The following is a 23752-nucleotide window of genomic DNA, read 5'->3' as shown; positions in this document are numbered from 1 at the left end:
GCTTCTATGAAAGTCACACATAAGCAGTATAAATAATGAACGGCAAATGTCATAAATACAGTAAGACTTTATTCAGTCTGTAGAATATCAATCGAGCATCATAATTTAATAAATTTCATTGCCCTGTAAAATATTGTCCTAATTTATTGATTTCAGGCTTTTTTTAATTTATTTTTTTTACTTACTTGTTATGTGCCTAAGAAAGCAGCCATTTCATTGAATATTTTCATTCATTCTTGCTATTAAATCCAATGGTGACCAGGAAAATTTTACTACTGTCATGGGATATGAGACGGTAAAACCCTGAGAACACTTGTGGCTTGTTGTAGGAACACTGTAAGATGCTTTTAAGGGGACTGGCAACAGATTAAGTCACTAGGTGTCAGAATAATCACTATGTGACAGCAGAGAGCATTCTGAACTATATTAAAGTCATCCGTATCCATTGGCTACATAGTGATTTCCTGCATTTCCCAGAATGTCCTTCATCAAGACCCAGAAAACTGGTGTGGACCATTTCCATTTATCTGTTGGTGGCACTTTAAGTATTGAAACCAGAGGTTGTAAATTGTTCTTGCTTTTATAAGAATCTCAAATACACTCATCACTCTGGTTTTAATCATTTGCTTTACAAGATATTGAGAGCGGAAGAACAAATATCCACTGAAGATCCAATATCCAATATCAAGCTAATTTCTCCTTAACTGTTTTGTGTAGGTGGAGAGAGCAGTAACAGCAGCTGTCAGCAGAGAGCCATGCCCTTTAAACAAACACTACTTTTGTTGTGGTTTCAGTTCATGATGTATCAAGGCTACTGTTGGTTGCCAGCATATTCCATTACGGGAGTGTGACATCACTCAGTGTTTGCTCTGGAAACAGTAGATCCTGGACAACACCATATTGCAGATCAGTGGTTCCCAAACTCAGGGTTGGGTCTTACATAATCCACATAAAATTAATTAGAGGATCATAGAAGAACAAAATCATTTGAAGACAACGCATCCTACAACATTCAGGACTATATTGGGACGTTCATGACAGAATATGAGAAGTCACCTGTGTTACACTTGAACATGCTGCACAGTTTACAGCCAATGTCCAGCTAGCACGTATGAGTACGTTCTGCACCTGCATGATGTGAAATAGTCAGCACTTCTCATTTAAAAGGGCTAGCTGGAAGGTCAGGAAGCTAAGAGCTACAAATGGACCTCTCCAGAATCATGTTGATCAGTTGGTCTACAGTTTATTAATTGTAGCTGATCATACTGCTCTTTGATTTTGTAAAGTGATCTTGAATCTTGAATCTTGTGTTTTTGTCACATCCATTGCTCTACTCGTGCCCTAAAATCCAAATGACTGCTCTTACCCCATGCACTTTGCTACAGATTCAACAAGCTGAATTGGCTGAAAACCGTCTCTGACTAGAGGACCAACCACCAGCTTGGTGCGTCACGGTCGTATTGAATGGTCATTTTTACACACAAGTATCCCAAGCAAAGAGAGTTAGTGACATATCGATCAGCATTTCAACTAACGCAGCGTATAAATTTGATATGTGCATGTGTGTGCCCTTGTCTCAAAACACCCACACCTTTACATCACCGCTTTATTGAGTTCAGCTGTTGGCGTGTGATGTGTCATATGCCGTATAGCACATTGATCTTACAGTAATATCAATAACACTATTCATGTGTCTTCCCATCTTCTCCCCAGTACTTTTTTAAGCAACATTTCCCCAATATAGCTTAGCAATCGAATGATCCTACAGGGGCAGCGGGCAGTTGTGTCCGCAGTAATAACTTACACTAGGTTGGGTGTGTTGATCTCAGCTGGGGGAGGCCCTGCTTTAAAGGTTACTGTATTGACTCTGCACTCCACGTTTTTCCAGCAACTGACTGAAAACTTTGAAGGAGTCGAGGTAGCCGGTGCTTGTGGCTACCTGGGGTGAAGTGTAATGAGCTTAACCTCCTGAGACCATGTGTCCTCATATGGGGACATTAAGTTTTAGGTTTTTGGCAGCTTATTCTGCTTTATTTAAACTTTTATCCTCATAGCTAGATAGTAGTTGCCGATTTTTTTATAATATTGAGTGAAATAATCCCCATGTTCACACATGAGGACACAGAATTTTTCCAAAAACTACTTCCTGTTTTAGGGTTCTTAGGTCCTACCAGTCCCAAATAAATCGAAATGGAGAAATCAAAAATGCATAGCAAACAAAAACTCAGGTCTCAGGTCTCTTGCAATGTTTGTGTGACCCATACGCACACACAAAATTGTGTGCAGCCTCATATAGGCTACTGTATGACATGCAACATTCAATGCCTGGCAAAAAGGAGTTGCCATCTAGATTTGAGCAAATAGGTGCGAGCATCCTATTGGATAATTACCGTATGGATGATTATCTTTCAGCTGGGAACAAGTTCTTTAATAGATAATGGATTAATGGATTTGTTTCCTCTGTGATGCCACAGGCATATTCCAAGATGACAACACCAGGATTCGTGGAGCTAAAATTATGAAAGCGTCATTCAAGGAGCACAAGACATCACTTTCACACATGGATTGGCCACCACAGAGTCCAGACCTTTTCCCCATTGAGAATCTTTGGGATGTGTAGAGAAGGCTTTGTACAGTGGTCAGACTCTCCCATCATTAATACATGATCTTGGTGAAAAATGAATGCAACACTGGACGGAAATAAATCTTCCGACATTGCAGAAGCTTCTTGTTGAAACAATGCCGCAGTGAATGGTGCTGTAATCAAAGCTAACGGCCGTCCAACGAAATATTAGGGTGTGTGACCTTTTTTTGTGATGGCGCCTTTTTTTTTGGCCAGGCAGTGAATACTGTCAGGTATAAACAAAGAAAAGTGACAGTTTATTTTTAGCAGTGACACCCCAGAGTCCAAAACTGTCTTGTCCGTTTTTTAAGGCCAGAGTAATGGGCAAACACAGTCTCACTTCCTTGTCTCGTCTTACGCAAGCTCCTCGTTTATACAAAATCATCAAAACTGAACCATGCAGATGCCTCTGGCCTTTTCTATGGTGATTTACCTCACACAATGTACCCTAGTTTGCGTACGTCATAATCTAAATGTGTGCCAAATGCAGCTGACACCGCCCCTACATTTAGCTTTACTGTAAGGAACAGTTTCCTGTTACTGCTGCTTTTCATTAAGGTGAACAGAAACCACTACACGTAGAAATGTGCTCAAGAACAGCATGTTGTAGTATCAAAACTAATACACTTCTTACTTTATGGAACTTAAAGTGTTCTGTCTTCATCCAAAGTACCTCCATTTAAAAGCAACAGTTAAAATATATGTGCAGCAAATGGGGATCAGAAGGACATTTCGTTGAGGGAGGTTTTTGTTTTTAAAATACTGACCTAATTAGCAGCCCATTTAAACCCCTGCATGAGCTTCGTGGGAGTCTCCAAAATAATTAATGTCAGGGCTAGACATAATTAAATGAATAAAAGCCTATCAAGAGTGCTTTCCATGAGCAGGGGGGATGTTACTGCTCATCAGGGGTCAGACATTTTCTCTCACCCGGGAGCACAGCTTTTCATAATCTCGCCATGTGGCATATGTACACCTTGGACACAACAAATAGTAGTGGTGATACTTAACCTTTGAGATAAATTAGAAGTGATAATCAAATGAGGCTTGGCCACAAATATAGATACATGAAGCTTTAACAGAAGTGGAAAAGACAGACTCGAAAGCTAAGAGTCATCATGGAGCAAACATATTGTCTTTCACAGAGATTCTATGGAAAAATATAATTGGAGGATATCATTGAAGGACATGTTTCTGTAATCAGTTAATAACATTAATTGCATTGATAATTGCATTATATATAATTAAAGTAATGGTTCCTGGTATTGTATTAGTGTCACAGATGTGCAATCACAGAATGATTTCATGAGTCTTCATCTCCCACTGGTTCCTGCGTAAATTTAATACTGTCCATGTTCCATGAGATTTCAAAGTTTTTAATAGAGAGTAAAAACACTAAAACCAGTGCAAAAGTTTTATAAAAAAAAGTTGTGATTATGATGATGAGAAAGTGTCTGCTTCCACCTGTTCTCCAGTGTGTGCAGAACTGCAGGTAGAGAAGTGATGCCGATGCTTAGATGTGGCCTGGGACCAGGCAGCTGTCCATTCAGCGGTGATTTAGCGTCTAACATGGGTGAGCCTTGTGGCTCAATAGCACTAAGAGGCTCATCCTGTCTAATGGGGTTCCTCTATGACGCAGACAAGGAGAGGCAACCCCTCCCCTTCTTTTACTCTGACATACAATCTTACACATACACACCTTCCGGACGCCCATTTATTTTGTCCACTGTGCAGGGACTGAGTGCTCACAGATACACACACATTTCAAACACACTGTGAACAGAGCGGATGAGGCATGTGCACACACACGTACAGTACACACACACACACACACACACACACACACACACCCGCGTACCGCCCTGCACACTAATGAAAAGGAAGGGAATTGAGACGACGGTGCACGACAAACAGTTGTGTAATTGCTTTTGAGAAACGACTCCTGTCGGAGGCTGTCATCGATTGGTCTTTGCCGAGGACAACTCGTTTGCTCAGTGTGTGGGAGGAGGAGGCCCAGGCAGCAGTGATCATTACTGACTGTGGTATCACTTTATTAACTCAATACGGTTTGATGTGTGACTGGGAGGTTGTCATACTTAGCTCACGTTTTAAAGCAGACACAGCACGCAGTTAAACAGGTAACTGTTTTAGGTGAATCATACCGATGATAAAATACAAAAATTTTATTGTATAAGAAATGTTGTTTTGTAGATGGAAAGTAATTAAATTGGAACTTTGATATCTGCAGTCTCTAAACTCTGGTCAAGTGGATCATGTTACCTCAAATCAAATCAATTGCAGACTGATTGTAGATACTGAGCTGAACTACAGTGGGTGTGATGCTGGAGTCAGTGATGTCCAAGCAGCGTTATGAATGAGGAGCCCAAGAGTGCGTCACTGTGTAGTATACATCCCTCCCCAGTAGATGGCCCCGCCTGCAAGTGCTTACTGAGGAGGGTTTTGGTGGTGCTGGGGGAGGGGGGTACCCGTATTGATTTGGTATTTGAGATATAGCATGAAATATACCATTTTTGGAAGGTTCCTAAAATATTTATTGCTAGTGATGCTTCCCCATAGACACCCAGTTTGCTTTGCCTCCTTTCTAATTAATGACATCAATGCAAATTGGGGATAGCAAATAGCCCAAATGACTGGTGGATTTTGTGAATGGAGCACTTAGTGACTGGGGAATGACGTCAGTGCAAAGCCATATTCCTTATTAGTGAGCCAGGGCTGAGGGGAGGCATCCCATTGGCTGACCGTAGCATCAGAGCGCCGGGATTGGCTGCCGGCAGATAATTAAACACCTACACAGTCAATGCACAAATCCAAGTGGTGGGATATATAGGCTGGTGCGTTGGGCACTGCATGCAACAGAATCAAGAATTGTTCTGCAAGTTGAGGGAAAGTCAACTTACTGCGTTTTGCATAGAGATTCAAAGAGATATATATTTATTTATTTTTTTTGCTGGGTGATTATCACTGAAGGTAAGTGCATACTTTTGCTGTTGTGTTGGGTGATTGCGTTGGAAAGGCAGTTTGACTGTAAATGTGACCGAGAGGTTGGTTTTTTCGTGTGTGTGGATCAGAGTGTGAAGGTGTGCGAAGGCTGAGGCGATGTGATAGTCCTGGTAATGGGAGTGCAGTGTGGCTGCTGGGTCACCAGTCCGACCACCGCTCATTTTGTGAAGGTCCATTGTGTAACTTGAAGGCCACAGACTGACACGCAAAGAGAGAGAAAAAAACAGTACAGGAAGGCAAACGTAAGCCCAAAAATGAGAAGCGGCTTCAGTGAAGAACAGCAAGTGGCAGGGGAAAATGGGCAGGAGGAACCAAGTTTGAGTGTGTGCGAGTGTCACCGACCATGTGTGTGAGTGAGAGAGAGAGTGCTGGCAGCTCATTACACTAATGCACTGGTCCCTTAGGGAGTTGGCAAGCTTGGAGCCCCCCCACCCCTTCCACTTACTTTCTCTTTTCACCCCTCCTCTTCCAAGGCTAGCAAATGCTACATACATTGCACAGCCTAGGACCCCTGCCTACCCCCATACACACACACACACACACACACATGCACACACACACACACACTCCAATCCGCAGGCATGTCAGACTCCGGGACATGCAGCATACAACATGAGAGAACTACCTGTCCTGTGCTCTCGGCTGGATATTCTAGAGGAACAGCGTGTTTTGCAGAAGGACAGTAGGGGAGATTGTTATGTGGCTCCATTTCTGAAGGGTTTTTATGTGCGAGGATGTTCAGTAGAGGACCAGAGCTAAGTAACAGCAAGCTGAGATGTGGGTAGAACTAAGCTTACCTCTCTGGGAAATTACATTTTGCTTTTGCAGCTCCTTTCCAGCAGCACAAGAAGATCAGTCGCCAGCCAGTCCATTTCCCAGACACACGTAGAGACGCTGTTGTTGCGGCTTGAGAACTTATTTCGAGAGGCGTGAGTGAGCGACAGCAGTCTTGTGCAAAAGAAGCTGATGTTGGATGTCTTTCTTGCTGTGTAGGGGACCATGGTTATGTTGAAGATCTCCGCTTTCCTCGTTGCCTACGCCCTGGTCATTTGCCAGATGTACTGCTCACAAGCCGCCCCCGCCAGGTGAGACACTCAGCAATTCACATTTTACACTTCAGGCTCTCAGCTGACATTACCCAGCAACTTAAAATGAGTGGATAAGTACAATTCTGGTAAATTCCTTAAAGTGTTGTTAGTAACGCCAGAAACCTGTGGGGAGGATGTAAAAACATTGTCTTAAAAGACATGAAATCTGTATCTTTTACTTTTCATTTATATTATTCTTTTTTAAAAAAAGTGCTGGTAAAGAAGAAACAATGTAGAGGATGTTTGGGGAAGATTAAATGGGCGAACGCATTCAGAGATACATACATGTAGAAACAGTAAAAAATACATATATGTGGATGCACACAAGTAAAATAATAACTAATATTAACTTATAGGACTAGGTTTTATTGTCATTTGTCTGTTTTAAACTGTCTGCAGCCACATAGTCTTATTAGAGTATATCTCAAATGTAAATGGATGAACATGTTCTCAGTTTAACTGTTAAAACAACCCTAATGGAAACAAAAAAAAAAGTAATTCACTTCAGGGAAAGATGAATGGGATCTATATATTTATATGAAGCCCCATTCAAGCCACTCCCCACACTGTTCCCATGAAGCTATCGATTTTGTAATAAATCTAAAGCTGGTTTCACATCAGCCCCTCTCTCGGATGGGGCACTTTCCGTAGATTGTTTCCCCCATGTTGGCCGGGGGCCCTCTATTTCAGACGTCATCCCTCTGAGAGTTGGTGACGTCTAAGCCAACCCTGCCCTCCCCACAATCCTCCCGTCCAACTCCCCTTATCCATCCTGCCGCTCCACCATCACCCCACCCCACCCCGACGCACCCCCCCGAATCCCTCCACCCCACCTTTTAACTGCAAGTGATAACTCTAGTGAAGGATTTACATTAATCCTTTTCTCAATATCTCTTCCCCTCCTAAACCCCCTGACCTGTAAACTGCCCCCCTGTTCACTCGCCCCCTCACCACAGACCGGGATTAGAGTCCATGTCAGACCGAGTCACGCTCACGGACTACGAGGCGCGAAGGTTACTCAACGCCATCGTCAAGGAGTTTGTGCAGATGACGGCAGAGGAGCTGGAGCAGCAAGCGACTGAAGGAAACAGGTACAGATGCCTCTTTCTATTTTTTTTTTTTTTTTTTAAACTCTTTTTAACGTTTCCTCCCTGCACAGAAACAGCCGGTGAAGGATTTGAAACAGGTTAACGTAAACGAAAAAGGTAAAATGCACAGGCCTTTTTACCATCCAGAACCTTTGGGGCCACGTCACATTCTGATTTCACTCTTTGAAGATGCCTCTTTTTAGCTCCCCACTTAGGTTCAATCAGGCGTAGAGGTATGTACTTCTTAGCAAAGCGAGGAGGAGAGAAAAAAACATATTAATCACAACTCAACGTGCTAATACAAAGAAACGTAAAATCACGATTCTCTGTCAAGACCCTGCTCCCGCATGGATGAGTTTGAATTTGACTTTGTGTGAATGAACAACTATTTCGAGCCTGCCTGCCGGGCATGTTAACAGTGTATGCTTAACTGAATGGATAAGTGTGCATGATGTCGATTAAGCGAAGCTGCATGACAGTGGGAAGCGACTGGTTTCTGTTCGTTCTGTGGGTGTAACAGTCTGACTGGGACGGGGGAGGAGGTTTTTGCTGCATGAGGGGACAGATGACGAGCTATCTGGATGCTGGGAAGGAGGAGAGGGGGCATGATGCATTGAGGGACTGGGATGTTTTGATTTTTACCCTTTTATAAACCCATTGATGGCATGAGAACGAAATGCATGTGAGTTAAATGGCGCGCAAGTGTAAGGAAATGGAGTGATAAAGGAAGTTTTCTGTGCATGTTTTCCCTCATCTATGAGCCTGTTCTCTGCATGTGTTTTGTGTGTCCCCTCCCCGACAGCATGGACAGGCCCATAACCAAGCGCTGCTCCAACCTCAGCACCTGTGTGTTGGGCAAACTGTCTCAGGAGCTGCACAAGTTGCAGACATTCCCTCGCACGAACGTGGGAGCTGGAACGCCCGGCAAGAAGCGCAGTGTGCCTGAGAGCGACAGCTATGCAAGCTACGGCGAGACGTTTGACAACATCTAACCCCTTCGTCGTCCACCCTCTGCCCCTCTTTTACCTTTCCCCCATTTCCTCTCCTCTTCTTTCCTCCTTCCTCCTGCCTTTGCCATCTGCCTCTCCTCATCCCAGTTTCTTCCCGGATCGGCAAGTGCATGCTGACTTTACCTGCTTGATTGACATGAGAAGACTTTGAACTGCAACCAGTTTTTCAGTTCTTTTTCTTCCTCTCCTTCCTTTTTTTTTTTTTGGCAGAGAATGTTTTGTCCCTTTTGATTATCCCAGACAATCAGACTTCATTTTCACAAATGTAATTCAGGAGCCGGTTTCAGACATCCATCTCTGTGTACTGTACGTGGAGCCATTTGATGGCGTTACAAGAAATTTCAGAGTTGAGAGCGATCACTTAATCGAACCATTAATAAATGATCCACTCATGCGACACCATGTTTGTTGTTCAATAAACGTATTTTTCTACCAGGAAGCCTTAGAGCATTTTCATTCTTAGGGACACTACCACAGTCAGTGGGTACATGCGGAGAGCCAGTATGAGCATTTTAAAATAAAACGTTTTAGAGCCTCTAAATTAATCTCTGGAACTCTCACCAAGTGCAAAGGTAAGAACGGACATAGTGGAGAATATACCCGATTAACACTTGCATGTTTAATGTGTAAAATGTGCAGCTGCTGTGTGTGTTTAGGTGTGTGTTTCAGTACAGCATAGATGAATGTCCCACCAGATCTCGCCGTTAACCCCAGTTTGCTTTCCTGAAGCAGCGTTACAGCACAGAAGCGAGCCTGCAACACGGCAACCTGCGTGACTCACCGCCTGGCAGACTTCCTCAGCCGGTCGGGGGGAATGGGCAACAGCAACTTTGTCCCCACCAACGTCGGAGCCAAGGCTTTCGGCAGGCGGAGGAGAAGCATCCAGATGTGAGCACCCCAACACCTTCAGGGACACGGTAAATAAAGTCCTTTTTTCCTTTTTCCTTCCTGATTTTTGACTCTGATTTGCCTCCTTCACTGGGTAAATAGAACAAAATAAATGAATAGAATAAAAGGACGGATACCCATTTCAACCATAATGATTTGTAAATAGAGTAGCGATGAGCTGCACTCGCTGTTGCCCTTTGAATGCCACACCTTACATTGTCTTTCTCTCTGTCTGTCTTTTTGTCTTTCAGAGGTTGAAACCTGTCAAGAAAAAAACCTGAGAACAAAAATCAACTAGGACAAAATTGAGCAGAACATAAACACAGAAATGGCCCTTTATCCACTCTTTCATATTCTTACGGGGAAAAAAATAATAAAAAAAATAAATAAATAAAATAAATATCGCCACAGGACATCTTGTCCCGTCCATTTTCATCCTGTTAGTGAAACTTTTTGCTTTTAGCAAATAAGAGGAAAAAAAAAGAAGAAAAAAAAAGCACTTTATGTACATGTACAAATGAACTCCCGAAGAAAGAAAAAATACGTCCCAATGGTTCCTCTTTTTTATACATGAGTATCATTGGAAAATAAATTGAAAGCAGCAGTGGTTATCAACTTATTTTTTTTCCCAACCCCTTCACCTCGTTAGAGCACATTTCTCCCATCATGCCTCCTCTCCCTCTCCCCTCATGCCCATTTTCAGATCTGTACCTCTGCATTTCCCATAATTCCCTTATCCTCCTGAGGGTACCCTGTTTTCCTGTGTGCCAGAGGGATGCCATTAAAGATCAGCCTACCCAAGGCCCCCCCACAACGGCTGTTGTCTTGTGCCTTGATGTAGAACAATTTACATGAACATGATTGTACAGTTCTGTTAACGAAGACCCGAGCGAGGATGAAGAGAATGAAGACAGATTAATATTGTAAACGATATTGTGAAAACAAATTTCAGCAAGATTAAAATGTATTTTAGATACACTCGGGCTTGGGGTACGTGTGTTGTTCTTCAAGGGTTTTTAAACAGATACAGAAAGACATTGCACGACTGAGAGGATGGGTATACCATGAGAAGCTTATATTTGTACTATTAATATTGTCCATGAATCATAAATGATAAGAAGCCCACAGCAGCAGAGTACTGTGCAATTCATAGATTAAACATCTGACGACATTTCAACCTGACAGATGCACAATCACATCCTGCAAACATGTAGCACACAACACAACCAAGTACTGAAAATCAAATCCAGTCACAATATGTTGCGTAGTAGGTGTATACACATCCGTTTCAGTGGTAGTGTTTCAGACTGATGCCACGGTGGCTTGGATGCGCTGAGAAACACCGTGATACAAGAAAAAAAAAAGGTGCATGGGGAATTGCCTAATAAAAGACAGCTATACCTGCTGTCAGACTTGTTCTTCTTTAGCTCTACTAATGGTGAACACTGATTACAGTCAGACGGTATCTCCATTTAAACTGAAGCAAAATCTTTGTTTTACAAGTATAGGTATTAGATTAATATTAAATATTGTGCCTTTTACCAACTCGAATGGTTATTCATATGCAGAGCGAGTGAACATTTAGGGGTGCAGTTGTTCTTACAGCACCACTCCAATAGATGGCAATGTACAGTAATTATCTTGGCAGAGGTTTCATCTGGGCTCTGCAGACTCTCTGATCTGCCTCCAGAGATGAAGCCAAAATAACAAAAATAAAAGTCCCCAGCAATTATAAAACTTCCTTAACTTTCTCTGTAGCAACTGTGGTTTATTTTCACAACTGATCAATCAAGTGAAGAAAGGAAAACTACTGTGAGCCTTAAAACCAATAAACACTCCTGCGTGTGTATCATGAATGAAAAGGCATCAGGCCTCGTATGAACCTCTTCTCCCTCTGGCCAATAAAATGACAGTCCTGGTCCAGCTGAGGGATCCAGGAACTGAGCACGTACTCTTCAGTGGTCTCCTATAAAACTGGTTTTACTAGGAAGCTACTTGGCAAAGTACTTGCAAAGAAAACTACAAAACCCAAAGAAAGAGTCAACATCATTAGTGAAAAATAGAACATTACTCTTGTTGCACAAGCTCTGTAGCATGAAATAAAACATTTTGATTAGATCAATATCATGAAAACATAAATTACAGCTTTGTATTTTCCCAACAAAAACACACCCTGTGCGTGCTGCCAGTGGTTTCAAATGATCTGAGGTGTAGCGTTCCCAGAAAAAGCACAGAGAACTAAAAACAAAATAGTTTAAGGTTTAAGGGAGGACAAATAAAGGGCCTTCAGTTTTGGATGACAAATATGGGATGCAAGTCTGGAAATTGAGGGGATAATGAGTCTATTCAACAAGAGTGAAAGTGAAAAACAGGATGTAGTTGATCCTGTTTGGTCGCATGGATGAATGCCAAGTGTGCACCAGAGCAAATGCAGGATATTCGTTACTTTGTGTACCGGGCGCATGCATGCAAGAGCTGTCAGTGACAGAAAATAAATGTATTTTTGTCATACATCGCATCAAGTGTAAAGGCAAATGAGGGAAAAACAGCAACCGTCAACAGCAGGATCGCTGGATCCACACTGTAGACACTTGGAGCAGTAAATGAGCAGTTATAAGTCCAACTGTTCATCTGGATGACTTGTTATTTCCCAGATGAGAGGATATGTATGACTAATATGTGAACTTATGCTATCGGAGTACAAACAGAGAAGGGGATTTGTGCTTTTTCCCCCCTCAAGCCTTAAAACCCTCATCTGTCAATTGTTTTTGCAGTCTTTCCACTCCGTGTCTCACTATCTGTCTGTCTGTTTGTCTGTCTGGAGAAAATCTGTAAAGAACTTGGAGCCATGCTGGAATCCACTTGGAAACTTTTCCTGCGTGACCGAGGTGGAAAAAAGAAAAGAACATCTCTATATTCTGATAATTGAGGGGGACGGGAGGCTGAGGTCTGATTCGTGGGGTCGGTTTGGTTTTAAGCTTCTTTCTCAGCAGTAATCTAACAATCCCACCATGCCAATGAGAATAGCAGTCCTAATGGTACACAGCTGCTTTGAATGGGGCCCTTCCAGTGGGGAATTAGACGGTTCGTATAAGAGAAACCAAGAAGTGAGCCCCCATCGCCAGAGAGAAGACGTGCCAGCAGTCCAGTTCCGAGAAACTTGCACCGCAAACTCATTTCAAAACCTGAGGCTTTGGAAGATGCTTCCTTTTAATATTTTAAAGGAACAGTTTGGGATTTTGGGAAAGGGAGAGCTGAAGTTATGACGACATGTCATGAAGTCATGATGTTCCTCTGGCTTATGTAACTTATTGTAGGCTATTAATATTTCTGTCAGCACTGTTTCTGAAAAAAATATTAGTTCCTGGGCTTTACTGTCCTGACCCTGAGGTATTGGAAGCTGAACATGTATTGGTTTCATCTCCATAGTGATCACCGGCACTTTCTTTGTGGTAAGCAACTTTTCAATACGGCATCAACCCACATCTGAAATTTGACCAGCAACTTTTGTCAATGTTAATGTCAATGTTTAAGCCTTATGGAATAAATGTGTTTGGCAAATGCTGCTAAACAAATTCTCTATCTAATTAAAAAAATAAAATAAAATAAATAATAAAGAAACTCGTGTGTTTTGCTAAATATGAGCAAATGTTTGAAGCTATTTTCATAGAGCTAGTTAAGAATAGCTTAGCATTAAGCTATTGAAACAGATGTAAACAGCTTGTCCATAGGGTTAGGTGATGCCTCAAGCCAATGGATGATTGTTGGCCAATGATCCAATGCATATGATATTTTCACAACACGGCCATCAGGAATTAAAAAACCTTGAACAAACTGATCAGTGCGATTTGCGAGAAGACAGTTCAGAACAGTTGAACAATTTGAAGTTTTACTAGTTTCCTAGATAGTCTTAGCTCTTCACTAAAGACTAATGCAGACTGCTAGCTGCTGGTTATTTCAATATATGCTACCTGCCCCCCAGCTTGTGTTCACAGTTTGTGTTCACAAATCAGAATGTCCTAACTGGTTGGCTACATAAGGTGATGGTAGCAGAGCTAGCGGACCAGTTTCCTGTTTTGGATATGCTAAGTTAAGCGAATTGCCTCCTGGCTCCACCTTTAGCATACACATTTGAGAGTGCCATCAAAGGTGCAACAACTATACAAAAATCGTTCAAAAGTCATTTGGTGTGTGTAGAAGTGTGATTTGAAATAAATAATCCTTTCAGTAATCATGTCGAGCTCAGAATGATCTCTTCACAGATTAATGTGCCCCTCAGTCTGCCTCAGTGAGCACTATCCTTTTGCTTTTGTCAGGAAATGAGGTAAATTTTGTGAGGAAATTATCTGCTTGTGTTCCGATTTAGGTTAATGCTAATATTTATTGACTCTATACAGTGTAACAGGCCCATACAAGCACATGGGAGTGCATGTGGGTAGCAGCCTGCTTAACATAATCATATGGTAATTATTCACTCAAGAATACGTTGTGATATTAGTTGCAGCAACACAGACCAGCTGAGTCTTGCTGTAATGGGAACCAGGCGACTTCAGTTTATATTTTCATTTTCCTTCCTCATTTTTAAAGCTCCCAGTTTTTCCATAAGGTAGTCATTTCCAAGGCTGCCGTGAAACCAGACACCCAGGAACACTCATGGTAAACGTCCAGAAACAACATAAGACTGGGTCCGACATCCTTTCACCTTCCCCAATCCCCCTTTCCATTTTGTGCGACTGTTCCTGGGAAGGTAAACACCCTTTCACTGGGTCAGAAATGGGATTTCTTTCTGCTGCCACGGCAGTTCATCTGGCCCTCTATTCTGCCCCTCCCTCTCTTTCTTCTCTACCCCTCCCTCCCTTCTCTGCCACATCTGGAACCCAGCTCCTCATTTATTTATGTGGTCTGTGTTGTTTCTCTCTTTTTTTTCTCCAAACTCTTATTTAAAGTCCTTTACCTTGTCTTGTTGGCAGTTTCTCCCCATATGATGAGGTCTGCAATTACATCTCACCATAACTGGTCACTCTGCAATTACATGCTCCACCACAGAATCTTTCTGCCCCCCTCCTCTGAACAGCACAACTGCTCATATGGCAGACCGAAATAGAATAGTTTCATGTCTGTTTGGATGGCAGCCCAGCTGCAACTATGCTCCGCTGCATGACTGACAGTGGGATGTGGGCTTTTTCTCCCCAAGAAAAACCTTTAAGGCCGGTCACGTTCAGACTGTGAGCAGTTCCACTCCAGCAGGCTTCGGAGGCGGTTGGCCCAGCTGTTCTCACAGAGCAACACAGAGACTAAGTCAGAGTGAATGAAAGTGTGGACCGAGACAGAGGGTTTGCAGGGACAAGGACCACAACAGCGAGCAGTTACCATGAACCCAAGCGGAAACATTTGAACTGGCGCTGTCCAAGAGAATGGGTAAGTTCCCTCTAATCTCATCGTCTGGGAATGGTGAAGCAATGGTGGGAGGAACTTTGAGTCTTTTCATTCACTTTTGGAAAACTTGTGATCGCACGACAGACTAGAGTAGCATGCACCTGATTTGATCAAGGGGTCCAGGTGCTAGGGTCTGGCTAACTAACTAATGTACTTGGTTGGGGTTGGCCAGTGAGTTCAGTCCTGGAACATGCACGCAGCACGCTCTCATGTGCATTGGGAATGACAGACGGGGGCCGGTAACAGTCCAGGCAGTTCATCATCCCACTAATGCTGTGACCCTTAGGGACATGTTGCAGTTTGCAAACACACACAGCCCTAGAAGACTGTGTAAAGACTGTGTGTAAGATTCTCATATGAAAAGAGCATTAAAGACACTTACATTCTTATATAGGTCTCTCTAGTAAGTGATCCAATTGTATCATCTTTGCCAGATAGAACTTCTAAGATATTAAAGAGTATAGATAGAAAGTTTACCAACAAAGGTTTAATAACTTGAAGTATATGAAGATATGAAGTATAACTGGGACTTTAGGTCCTTTTAGGTGGATGGTGGCGTAATAGCACATCTAGCAGAAAGATAGTAAAGCAATCATTAATTGTGACCTTTAGCTCACTCAGTGAATTTATTCTCATTTTAGCTCAGTTTTGGGTCTCTACCAATGCTTATCTGTTGTTTAAGCTGCCAGATACTTCACTATGTTAACCAGCGAGTCACTAACTTTGCTTGTCTGCTTATTTCTAAGGTTTATCACAGATTATTAACAAGATACAATTATATGAATCTGGCGATAATTAAATGTATTATTGAGTCACACAACTATTAGTCACGTAACACTTTATGGCTTCAACATTTTGCTAACTTACGTTATGTCTGTGTGTCATAGTCATGTTTAAAATACGCAGTAACATGCTGTCATTCACCGTCTGACTTTACTGGTGTATTTTACCATTTTACTTAAATCTGTAAATTATGTCGACAAAGTACACGGCTGCAACCTGCACTTGCCAACTGATGCTATCAAAATAAGTGTGAACGGTCCGTTCAGGATACTGCACAGTGTTCTAAGATGGAAAATATGTTTTTGTACTGAGTCACATTGGAGCTCAGCGCAATTGTTGCTGTAATGGTTTGTAGAGGGCTGCTCTGGTTTGTGTGGGAGCAATGGAAGCTGAGACTGTGGAAAATAACAAAGATGACTGTGAAGATGGTGGTCATGATGAGGACACAGCTACCACATGCCCTTACTACCAGCTTCTGTGTGTGTGATGTGGTGGTGAGGGAGACAATTAGAGATTACAAGAGAGATGTGTCATTATGTTTTTCCATGTGTAGTCTGGTCTGTGTGCGTTCATAGACAAAGAGTGTATATGCTACACATGTGTTAGTACATCTGACTCAGATGTTTGAATCTGAACAATGAAACTTATATCTTCCTCTTTTTTTTTTTTTTTTTTTAACAATATGTCAACCAAACCATAGAAGCCATGATGTCCCACACAATTATCAAACAACAGTAGACAAACATTATGACCACTGACAGGACCTGGCATTTGTGTGGATGTTACTTAGACATGTACCACCCACCTAGACCAGACCAGGCAACTCCACCCCATAGTAATGATACTCCTTGATGGCAGCAGCCATCCCCAGCAGGATGCAGTGTGACACAGACACAAAAACGCTTTAGGAACAACTCAGAAAACATGAAGAACAGTGCAAGGTGTTGACCTGGCCTCCAAAATTCACTAGATCCCAAACTGATCAAGTATCTGTGGGATGATCCATAGAGGCCCCTCCCCTCAAAGACCCCCACTAACAACATTGTGTTTCCAGACACCTCAGGACACTCTCAGAAGGACCATGCCCATTCTCTGATGGGACACGACTGTTTTGGAGGCACAAGGGAGAACTACACAATATTAGGACGATGGTCACAATGTTATGGCTGATGATTTGGGGCTGGCATTGATTGCCGTTCTGTAGTTCATCTAACAGTGTGGTGCATGGTACTCAAACTGCTCAAATGAAAAACTAGGAGGGAGAGGAGGGAAAATGTGTCGGTAGCCTCCACCTGTAAAAATATTCCTGTTTGGGGGCCATCTCATTGCTGACCCTCTAGTGCACCTGTTGTTAATTTCATTAACACTAGAAACTGACACTGATTAACAACCTCTTCTGCTACTTAACTGACCAGATCAATATCTTGGATGTTTAGGCTTGATGCTACACTCTAAAGGTATCTTCGGTGTCTTGCTTGCACTAGCTAGCCTTGCATTTGGAGACTGCTTACATTACACGTAATTTAAAATGACTGCCAGTTGGAACATGCCTGTGAGCTAAGGCTGTTTATAGTTGATTGCTGCTATCATTTGCTATGGTTTACAGTTCCTGCAGCAAATGAAAGTCTATCATCGCTTGTTATAAGATGAAGTAAGCAAGCTAGACTTAAAGCTGGTATTAAGCAAGCTTCAGCATCAGCAGAGGCTAGGCTACGACAGCCTTAAATGGCTGCCTCTTTTTGTAATACGTGGCCAGTGAGGACTTATCCAGACGCTCAGAGATTCTCTGCCATGCATTCTTCTCCCTCTGATGAACAGCTGAGCAGGGCGTGCCGCGGTTAACATGAACCACACTCACAGGTGTGGCCCTCACTGTGTCCTCATTCTATTTAATTAGGTTCTCTCTCGACGGGCGGGAACTATCAGTGTTTCCGCTGTAAAAACCTCGTCTCTCCACAGTCTCACCCCCGCACCCATTGTCCTGTGACATTAAGAGAGAGCATTGCCAGTGCAGTCTGATGAGCAGTGACTGTCACCGTGGGTGTGACTGAACTTTGTGACCACGGCTAAAGTTGGAAACATGAATCTGCAGTTGATTCCGTGCAACTGTGTTGTTTTTCTGCCAAAGCATTGTGTACTCAAACTGTCCTGGTCACACTGAAGTGGATTTATGCAGATTGTGACAACTCCTTTTATTACAAAACTGCCAAACCCTCTCTGTATATTTGCTCCTATAATAATAGGTTCTTTATATTTGTTGGCAACAACTTGTTTCTTTCTCCAAAACTAAGACTCCATCATTCTCTCAGCAGCTTCTTTCTTCGGGATGAAGTAGTTTATTTCTTTGTCTGTTTTTCCATCCCTTGTCTCTGCATTTGTGTGGACCCAGTCATTTTGGTTCTCCTCCTCTGGTTGTCCTCCCACAAACCTGGTGTTCCCCCAGAAGCTATTTCTCACACAGCTAGGCCTGTTGTCTGTTTTGATCCAAATGCCCACTAATTGTGTTTTCTTCAGGGACCGCATTACAGTTGTTCCCTTGAAACCATTGGGCTTCCATTCCAAATTCACCTATACTTTTCTTCAGCAAATGGAAAGATGTAATTCATTATGAAAAATCAGCCAAAGGTGACATGAAAACGTCATCAAGAGGGTTATATAAAGGACAGTAAACGTTCTAAATTAATACTCAAGGGTGTAAAACAGAGATGGTGGACCGTGGCTCTGCAGGTTGAGTGCACCATCCATAAATATCAAGGGTCACTGTCTGTGTTTTGGGTCCTTCTATGTATGTGTTGGTTGAGGTGTCTTTGGGCACAGCACTAAAGTCCAATGTCCTCTGATGTATGTGTTATTTGGCTTTATGAAGTTGTATATAGGAAGTTTTTAATGACATCCTAACATTGCGGGGATATCTTGACATTGAGGGGCAACATTTTAGCATTTTAGTGTAAAAGTTAATATTAGGTTGTGGTTAAGGCTCAGGTAAGGGTTACAATTAGGAACTTAGTGGAGATTGTTGGAAGGTCCTCACAGAGATAGAAACATGAGTAAAATTCTAAATGGTTCAACAAGTAAACAAATGATTTATGTAAAGATGCAATCATGACCCAATACCAACAGATAGTGTACTTTATGTATTAAGCCTTAATTTAATACCTCACAAAACACTTCCAAAGCCTGTTTTTCATTTAAAAACTTCAAAACGAAACCGTATTTTACACCATTTGCAGTCTTCTTAGCTGACTGTGCTGGAAACATGTCTGCATGTCTTAGTGCACCACCTCCATCTTTGGTTTAAAGGTCGAACAAGTAAGGTCACCTTCAAATGAGATCCCACAGATTTATCTGAAAGTATATTCATTCATTCGTTTTCTATAACCGCTTGTCCTCTAGAGGGCCGCAGGAGGGCTGGAGCCTATCCCAGCTGTCACTGGGTGAGTTATTAGTATTAATATTAAACACCTGCCTCTGATTTACCTCATTTCAACATGTTTGTTCCCAAGTTAGTTAATACAGAAAAGGGCTGGTGGTCTGAACAGGAGCGTTAAAATGAAACTCTTTGGCTATTAGCTAACAAGGTACTCACTAAATCTGATATTTACCACAAAAGGTTTCTACATTTCTGATATTAACACGCTGAAGTACAGTACCGTTAAAGTGTTTAGGCAGCTCTGTCAAGGGTCGATTAGTGTTCACAGGTCTGTTGTGTTGGTCAAGCTCCAGAGGTGTTTGTATGTTCCAGTCTGTCCGTGCTTGCATGCCTGCAGAAACATTAGTGCCTCTGGCTGCTTCCTTCATGTGGCCGACTCTGATGGATCTTCACCAGCATGGAGCCAGAAGCCTGTCTCCCACATGAGTCAAAGAGGCAGTTTTCACCGCTAGGAGCAACTGTGATCAAAGAAGTTTATTAACCAAACTTCCTGGTGTTGTTTTATACGTCAGCACTTGAAATAACTTCTAAAAGTTGTGTCTAATAGCAATCAGCAAACCTTTGTGCTAATAAATATTGTCTAACAATTTGGAAGCCAAGCCGCCTTTGCTGACTGAGATATTTTTACAAAACAGTCAGCAGGAGTCTGCACGTGTCTCACATGCACATGTTTGACACTGCTTTATTGCGGTTAGTGGTGGCTGTTGACACACCACTGTGACGGCATGACTCAGTAGAGACGCTCTCTTCAAAGTGGGGACTCAATTAGGAGAGTGCAGGTATAAATTTTTGTGTAGGTGGGCCCGATATGGCAACCATACACGGCCCAAGGCTGGGGGATAAATCAATATCAGACTGGTTGAATTGGAGCGTCGGCTTGAAGCCTCTCTTGCCGTGACCTCTTTTCCTTTGCTCAGTTCTTTGCTTCACATCTCCATCTACTAATTGGAGGGGAGGTCATGGCTTACTGAGCTTCAGCCTGTTTATCTGTCTCTGCGGCGATTACCATCTACTGTATTTGCTCCGTGGCCCTTGTTACGGCCCATTGGGGAGATCATGAGAGGAAATGGAGACTTCAGTAGTTCTGTGCTTCTGTTTGCTGTGAGATTCACAGAAGACAGAAAGGTCACCACTCCCTCCTCCTTTTGAAAAAGTCTTGATGCTGCAGAGAGCACCTCAGGGAGTCTTGAGGAGTTACTACTTCTTCTCTCTAGTGGTGTCATTTTCTGTTTGGATAACCCCCGCACTCTCTCCAAGGCTGTCAGTTGGTTGCTCACATAGTTTCATGCAGCAGGGATGGAAACTCAGAGAAGGTATCTGAAGGTGTAAAACTAACTGCTGTGCCTTTTAGCAGATTATTGCAAGATACTGTGGTCACCAAACTGTGAGTTAAATATGTTGGTTCTGAAATATGGAACACTCTGTCTTTTGACTGAATTAAAAGAGGTCTTTTATAATTTCACAGAAAATAACACATCAGTTTCCATAATTATATTTTGTTTGTATCTTTGAAACTGCAAATATATATTTTTCATGATTTAATGTCCTTTGTTTGATGCAACTAGAGAAAATCAATGAAACCACAAAACCAAATGACACAAGTATAAATGACAAATATTCTGACAGTATTATTATTGAGATTATATTGTATATCTTAAATGAGGCATGGCAGACTGTTTTCCAAATCTAATTACCCCCCAAAAAAACTCTCCCATGTGTTCACTTATCACGCCTGAAGTGGAAAAATACCACTGAAATGGCTATTTGAAGTGCCACGTGTGTGCTCACCGGGCACATTTGGAGCTTTTCTTGCACACTTTGCGATTTTGGCAGCCGATATTTACTTATCACATTGCGACCCGGTGTGTGTCCCATAGTGCTGAAAAACTCCACCCTGTGCTGAAGTGTTTTTTTTTTTATTCCTCTGCTTAGATCCAAGCCGTGAACCTATCCTCCACCCCTGATTCTTACTCTTTCCTCCCCTATCCTTTAAACCCACACATGGACCCAGCCCACCTAATTTACTCCCCCCTCTTAATGCCAAACAGCTGTAGGGTTGACTCGCAAGGAATTGTTGCTATTGCGTCTTCCCCCCTTCCTCTCTGCTCTCCTTTTCTCCATAATATCAGGTCACTCACGAACTCAAATGCAGGTCTAGATCTGCAACACGTTCAAGGATTATTTATGGTTTGGGTGCTGGATATGAGGTCATGAATTTACATCCTAGGTGCCCGTGGGCGGAGATAGATAGACAGACAGCTGACTATAAATTCTGTGTGTATGGATCATGCTTCACTCCTATGCATGGCCTTTTAGACATGTTGCTCTGGACCGTAACTAGGCCAATGCCATTTCCATTGCTGTCCATCTAACTGAAGGAGCTGCGTGACATAAATGCCATGAGGTCACTCTCTGCGTGATTGACAGGAGGAGATCCTGCCATACTGCAGAGCACTGGGAGCTCCTGCTGCTGTTGGTAATCTGCTTCAAAAGGTTCATTCGGCCACATTTCTGAAGTCCAACCTGCAAGATGATGACACAGACTTCTCAAGAATTTATCAGTAATGTTGTCCTCAATGTTCAAGATTTTTATTGCAATGTTACAGCATCTCCCAAATGTATAGCTTGAGTGTAAGGATCACTTAGTTTAGCCGAAATAAAAAAAAGGAAGAGGAGGCACATGTTAGTCCCAATAATTTGTGCTTTGATGTATGCAGTGCATTACCATGTGGAACCCTCTGATTTTTTATGGACTCTTTAAGCCCACAGCGCACCCTAGCCAACTTGTGCAGTTGTTATTTTATGGAGTTTTCTCTTGTGGTTTTATTGAGATCTAATGTTGAGCTTGAGTAGCGCCACTAAAGCAACCGGGAGTTCAGTTCACCATGATAGTTCCCAGTTTGCCCTGTAGTTCCTCCACTCATCCTGGGAGCTTCGCTGTTTAACTGGGTGGTAAAGGACGATTATGCAAAACATCAGATTATGTTCAAATGCCAGTGTTTTAACAGGTGGACGTGGTAGTATGTGAAGAGAGTTTCAGAACCAATTAAAATCTGTAATGAAGAGAGTCCAGTACAGGAGTGATATGATCTTACTTTTTCATTAATCACTGAAGCTTAATTGAGGTGAGTAGCAGTCACCTCAATTAGGAAAAAGATGCAGGCCTTAATTATGATAAAGTTGAACAAAATGTTCTTTTCCCACCAGGACATTACACGGCAATTGCAGAAACTAGCTAAACCAGAGTTTTTTTCTCAAATAAACTACCGGTAAAGCATATACAAGGAAAATGCATAGGTCCTAATGTGGAACCTGGTGGTACCCCACAGGAAATGGCATCTAAGGAGGAGGAAGACATTTTAACAGCTCTAACAGAGGCTGTGTTGAAGGTAGTAGGTAGGCAACTGAAAGCTCCCTGTACTACATTCATCCTAAAGTCTGAAATTTGTCAGGTGTTAAGGCCCCCTCGTCGATAGTTGGGCTTGCTACACCCCTGCTTTCTGTCTTACTACATGTACTGGTACATGGAGATGGCATGACCTCAAGAGTTTTAAAACTCAAAATGGATTTAATTCCTAAGGATTCTGAGCTGGATGAGAGCCAAGGATATATTCTCAGCGGTGTCTCATGAACATGATATTTTTGGCCTAAGAATGTGCTGAGATACAAAGCGACAGTAAAGTTGTGAGTTGAAGACAGGTAGTGTCACAACTCGTGCAGAGAATGATGAACATATTGGTTTCTACTGGTGTACTCAAAACCAGTGTGTTATTTTTGCTGTTATTATAATCAGAACTCTTGTCAAAACCATCCTGAAGTGTTAATGTGTGCTCTTCTGCACTGTGGAATATACAGTATTTATGCTTGCACTGAATAAACAATATAACTGATGATATTTCAGCATGCAGTTCTCCAGGAAATACTAAGTGTCGTCCAGTTTTTGTCTTTAGAGACACTGGAAAGTTATCTGATGACACTGTGGTCAGATTTGACGTTGGTTTTGGATTTTAGATTTTGTGTGTTCACTTAATTTGGGGTTTGAAATGCCAGCTTCTCCAATCATGCATGTACTTGCATCTCCTGATTTCAGTCTCAGTTTTTGTCAGCGTTTTCGTGGCACTGAACTGACTCAGCTGAAGTTTCATAGAGGAAAAAGAGGACTACTTTTGTTACTTGGAGCTGGCTGATTCTAGTCCCTGATTGGGTTTTCCCCTCTCCTTTGCCACGAGGAATTCTTCTCAGCCAATCAAAGGCTGTTTCTGAAGTGGGTGTGGTTGGGGTTTAGTCATACAGACAACACCCATCAATCTTGTTATTTTAGAATTCTCACTGGATTTTCACTGAGTGATCTTCAAGATTTTTAGCTCCACAACAAATCTTCTGTC

At 42.3% G+C, this 23752-nt stretch overlaps 2 protein-coding genes across 5 annotated transcripts in view; both read left to right on the top strand.

Moving 5' to 3' along the window:
• The first annotated feature begins 5465 nt into the window (after positions 1 to 5465).
• On the top strand, positions 5466 to 10845 carry LOC125014358 (calcitonin gene-related peptide-like). 4 transcript variants are annotated; one of them, XM_047595350.1, is made up of 5 exons: positions 5466 to 5611; positions 6638 to 6729; positions 7689 to 7823; positions 9563 to 9747; positions 9970 to 10845. In XM_047595350.1, exons 2-4 carry the CDS (start codon positions 6644 to 6646, stop codon positions 9720 to 9722), a joined length of 381 nt encoding a protein of 126 aa, XP_047451306.1. In that variant the 5' UTR covers positions 5466 to 5611; positions 6638 to 6643; the 3' UTR covers positions 9723 to 9747; positions 9970 to 10845. The 4 variants fall into 4 exon arrangements, with proteins under 4 accessions (XP_047451306.1, XP_047451305.1, XP_047451303.1 ...); XM_047595349.1 differs by having other exon boundaries at positions 9560 to 9747; XM_047595347.1 differs by lacking the exons at positions 9563 to 9747; positions 9970 to 10845 and adding an exon at positions 8623 to 9227.
• Positions 10846 to 14818: 3973 nt separating this feature from the next.
• Positions 14819 to 23752, top strand: part of LOC125015571 (protein inscuteable homolog) — a 43570-nt gene continuing 34636 nt past the window's right edge. Inside the window, exon 1 of the mRNA XM_047597566.1 lies at positions 14819 to 15136. The gene's annotated coding sequence lies outside the window, so the exon portion shown is untranslated. The remainder of the gene's footprint in view (positions 15137 to 23752) is intronic.

Source organism: Mugil cephalus, chromosome 10, assembly GCF_022458985.1.
Source record: "Mugil cephalus isolate CIBA_MC_2020 chromosome 10, CIBA_Mcephalus_1.1, whole genome shotgun sequence".
Taxonomy (NCBI): domain Eukaryota; kingdom Metazoa; phylum Chordata; class Actinopteri; order Mugiliformes; family Mugilidae; genus Mugil; species Mugil cephalus.
This window is presented reverse-complemented; position numbering and strand designations above follow the sequence as displayed.

Excerpts from the sequence above, each read along its gene's own strand:
- LOC125014358 (XM_047595347.1), top strand. The coding sequence starts at position 6,644 with ATGGTTATGTTGAAGATCTCCGCTTTCCTCGTTGCCTACGCCCTGGTC. Across the intron at positions 6,730-7,688 it reads TCACAAGCCGCCCCCGCCAG|ACCGGGATTAGAGTCCATGT; the intron begins GTGAGACACTCA and ends CCCTCACCACAG. Across the intron at positions 7,824-8,622 it reads CAAGCGACTGAAGGAAACAG|CATGGACAGGCCCATAACCA; the intron begins GTACAGATGCCT and ends CCTCCCCGACAG.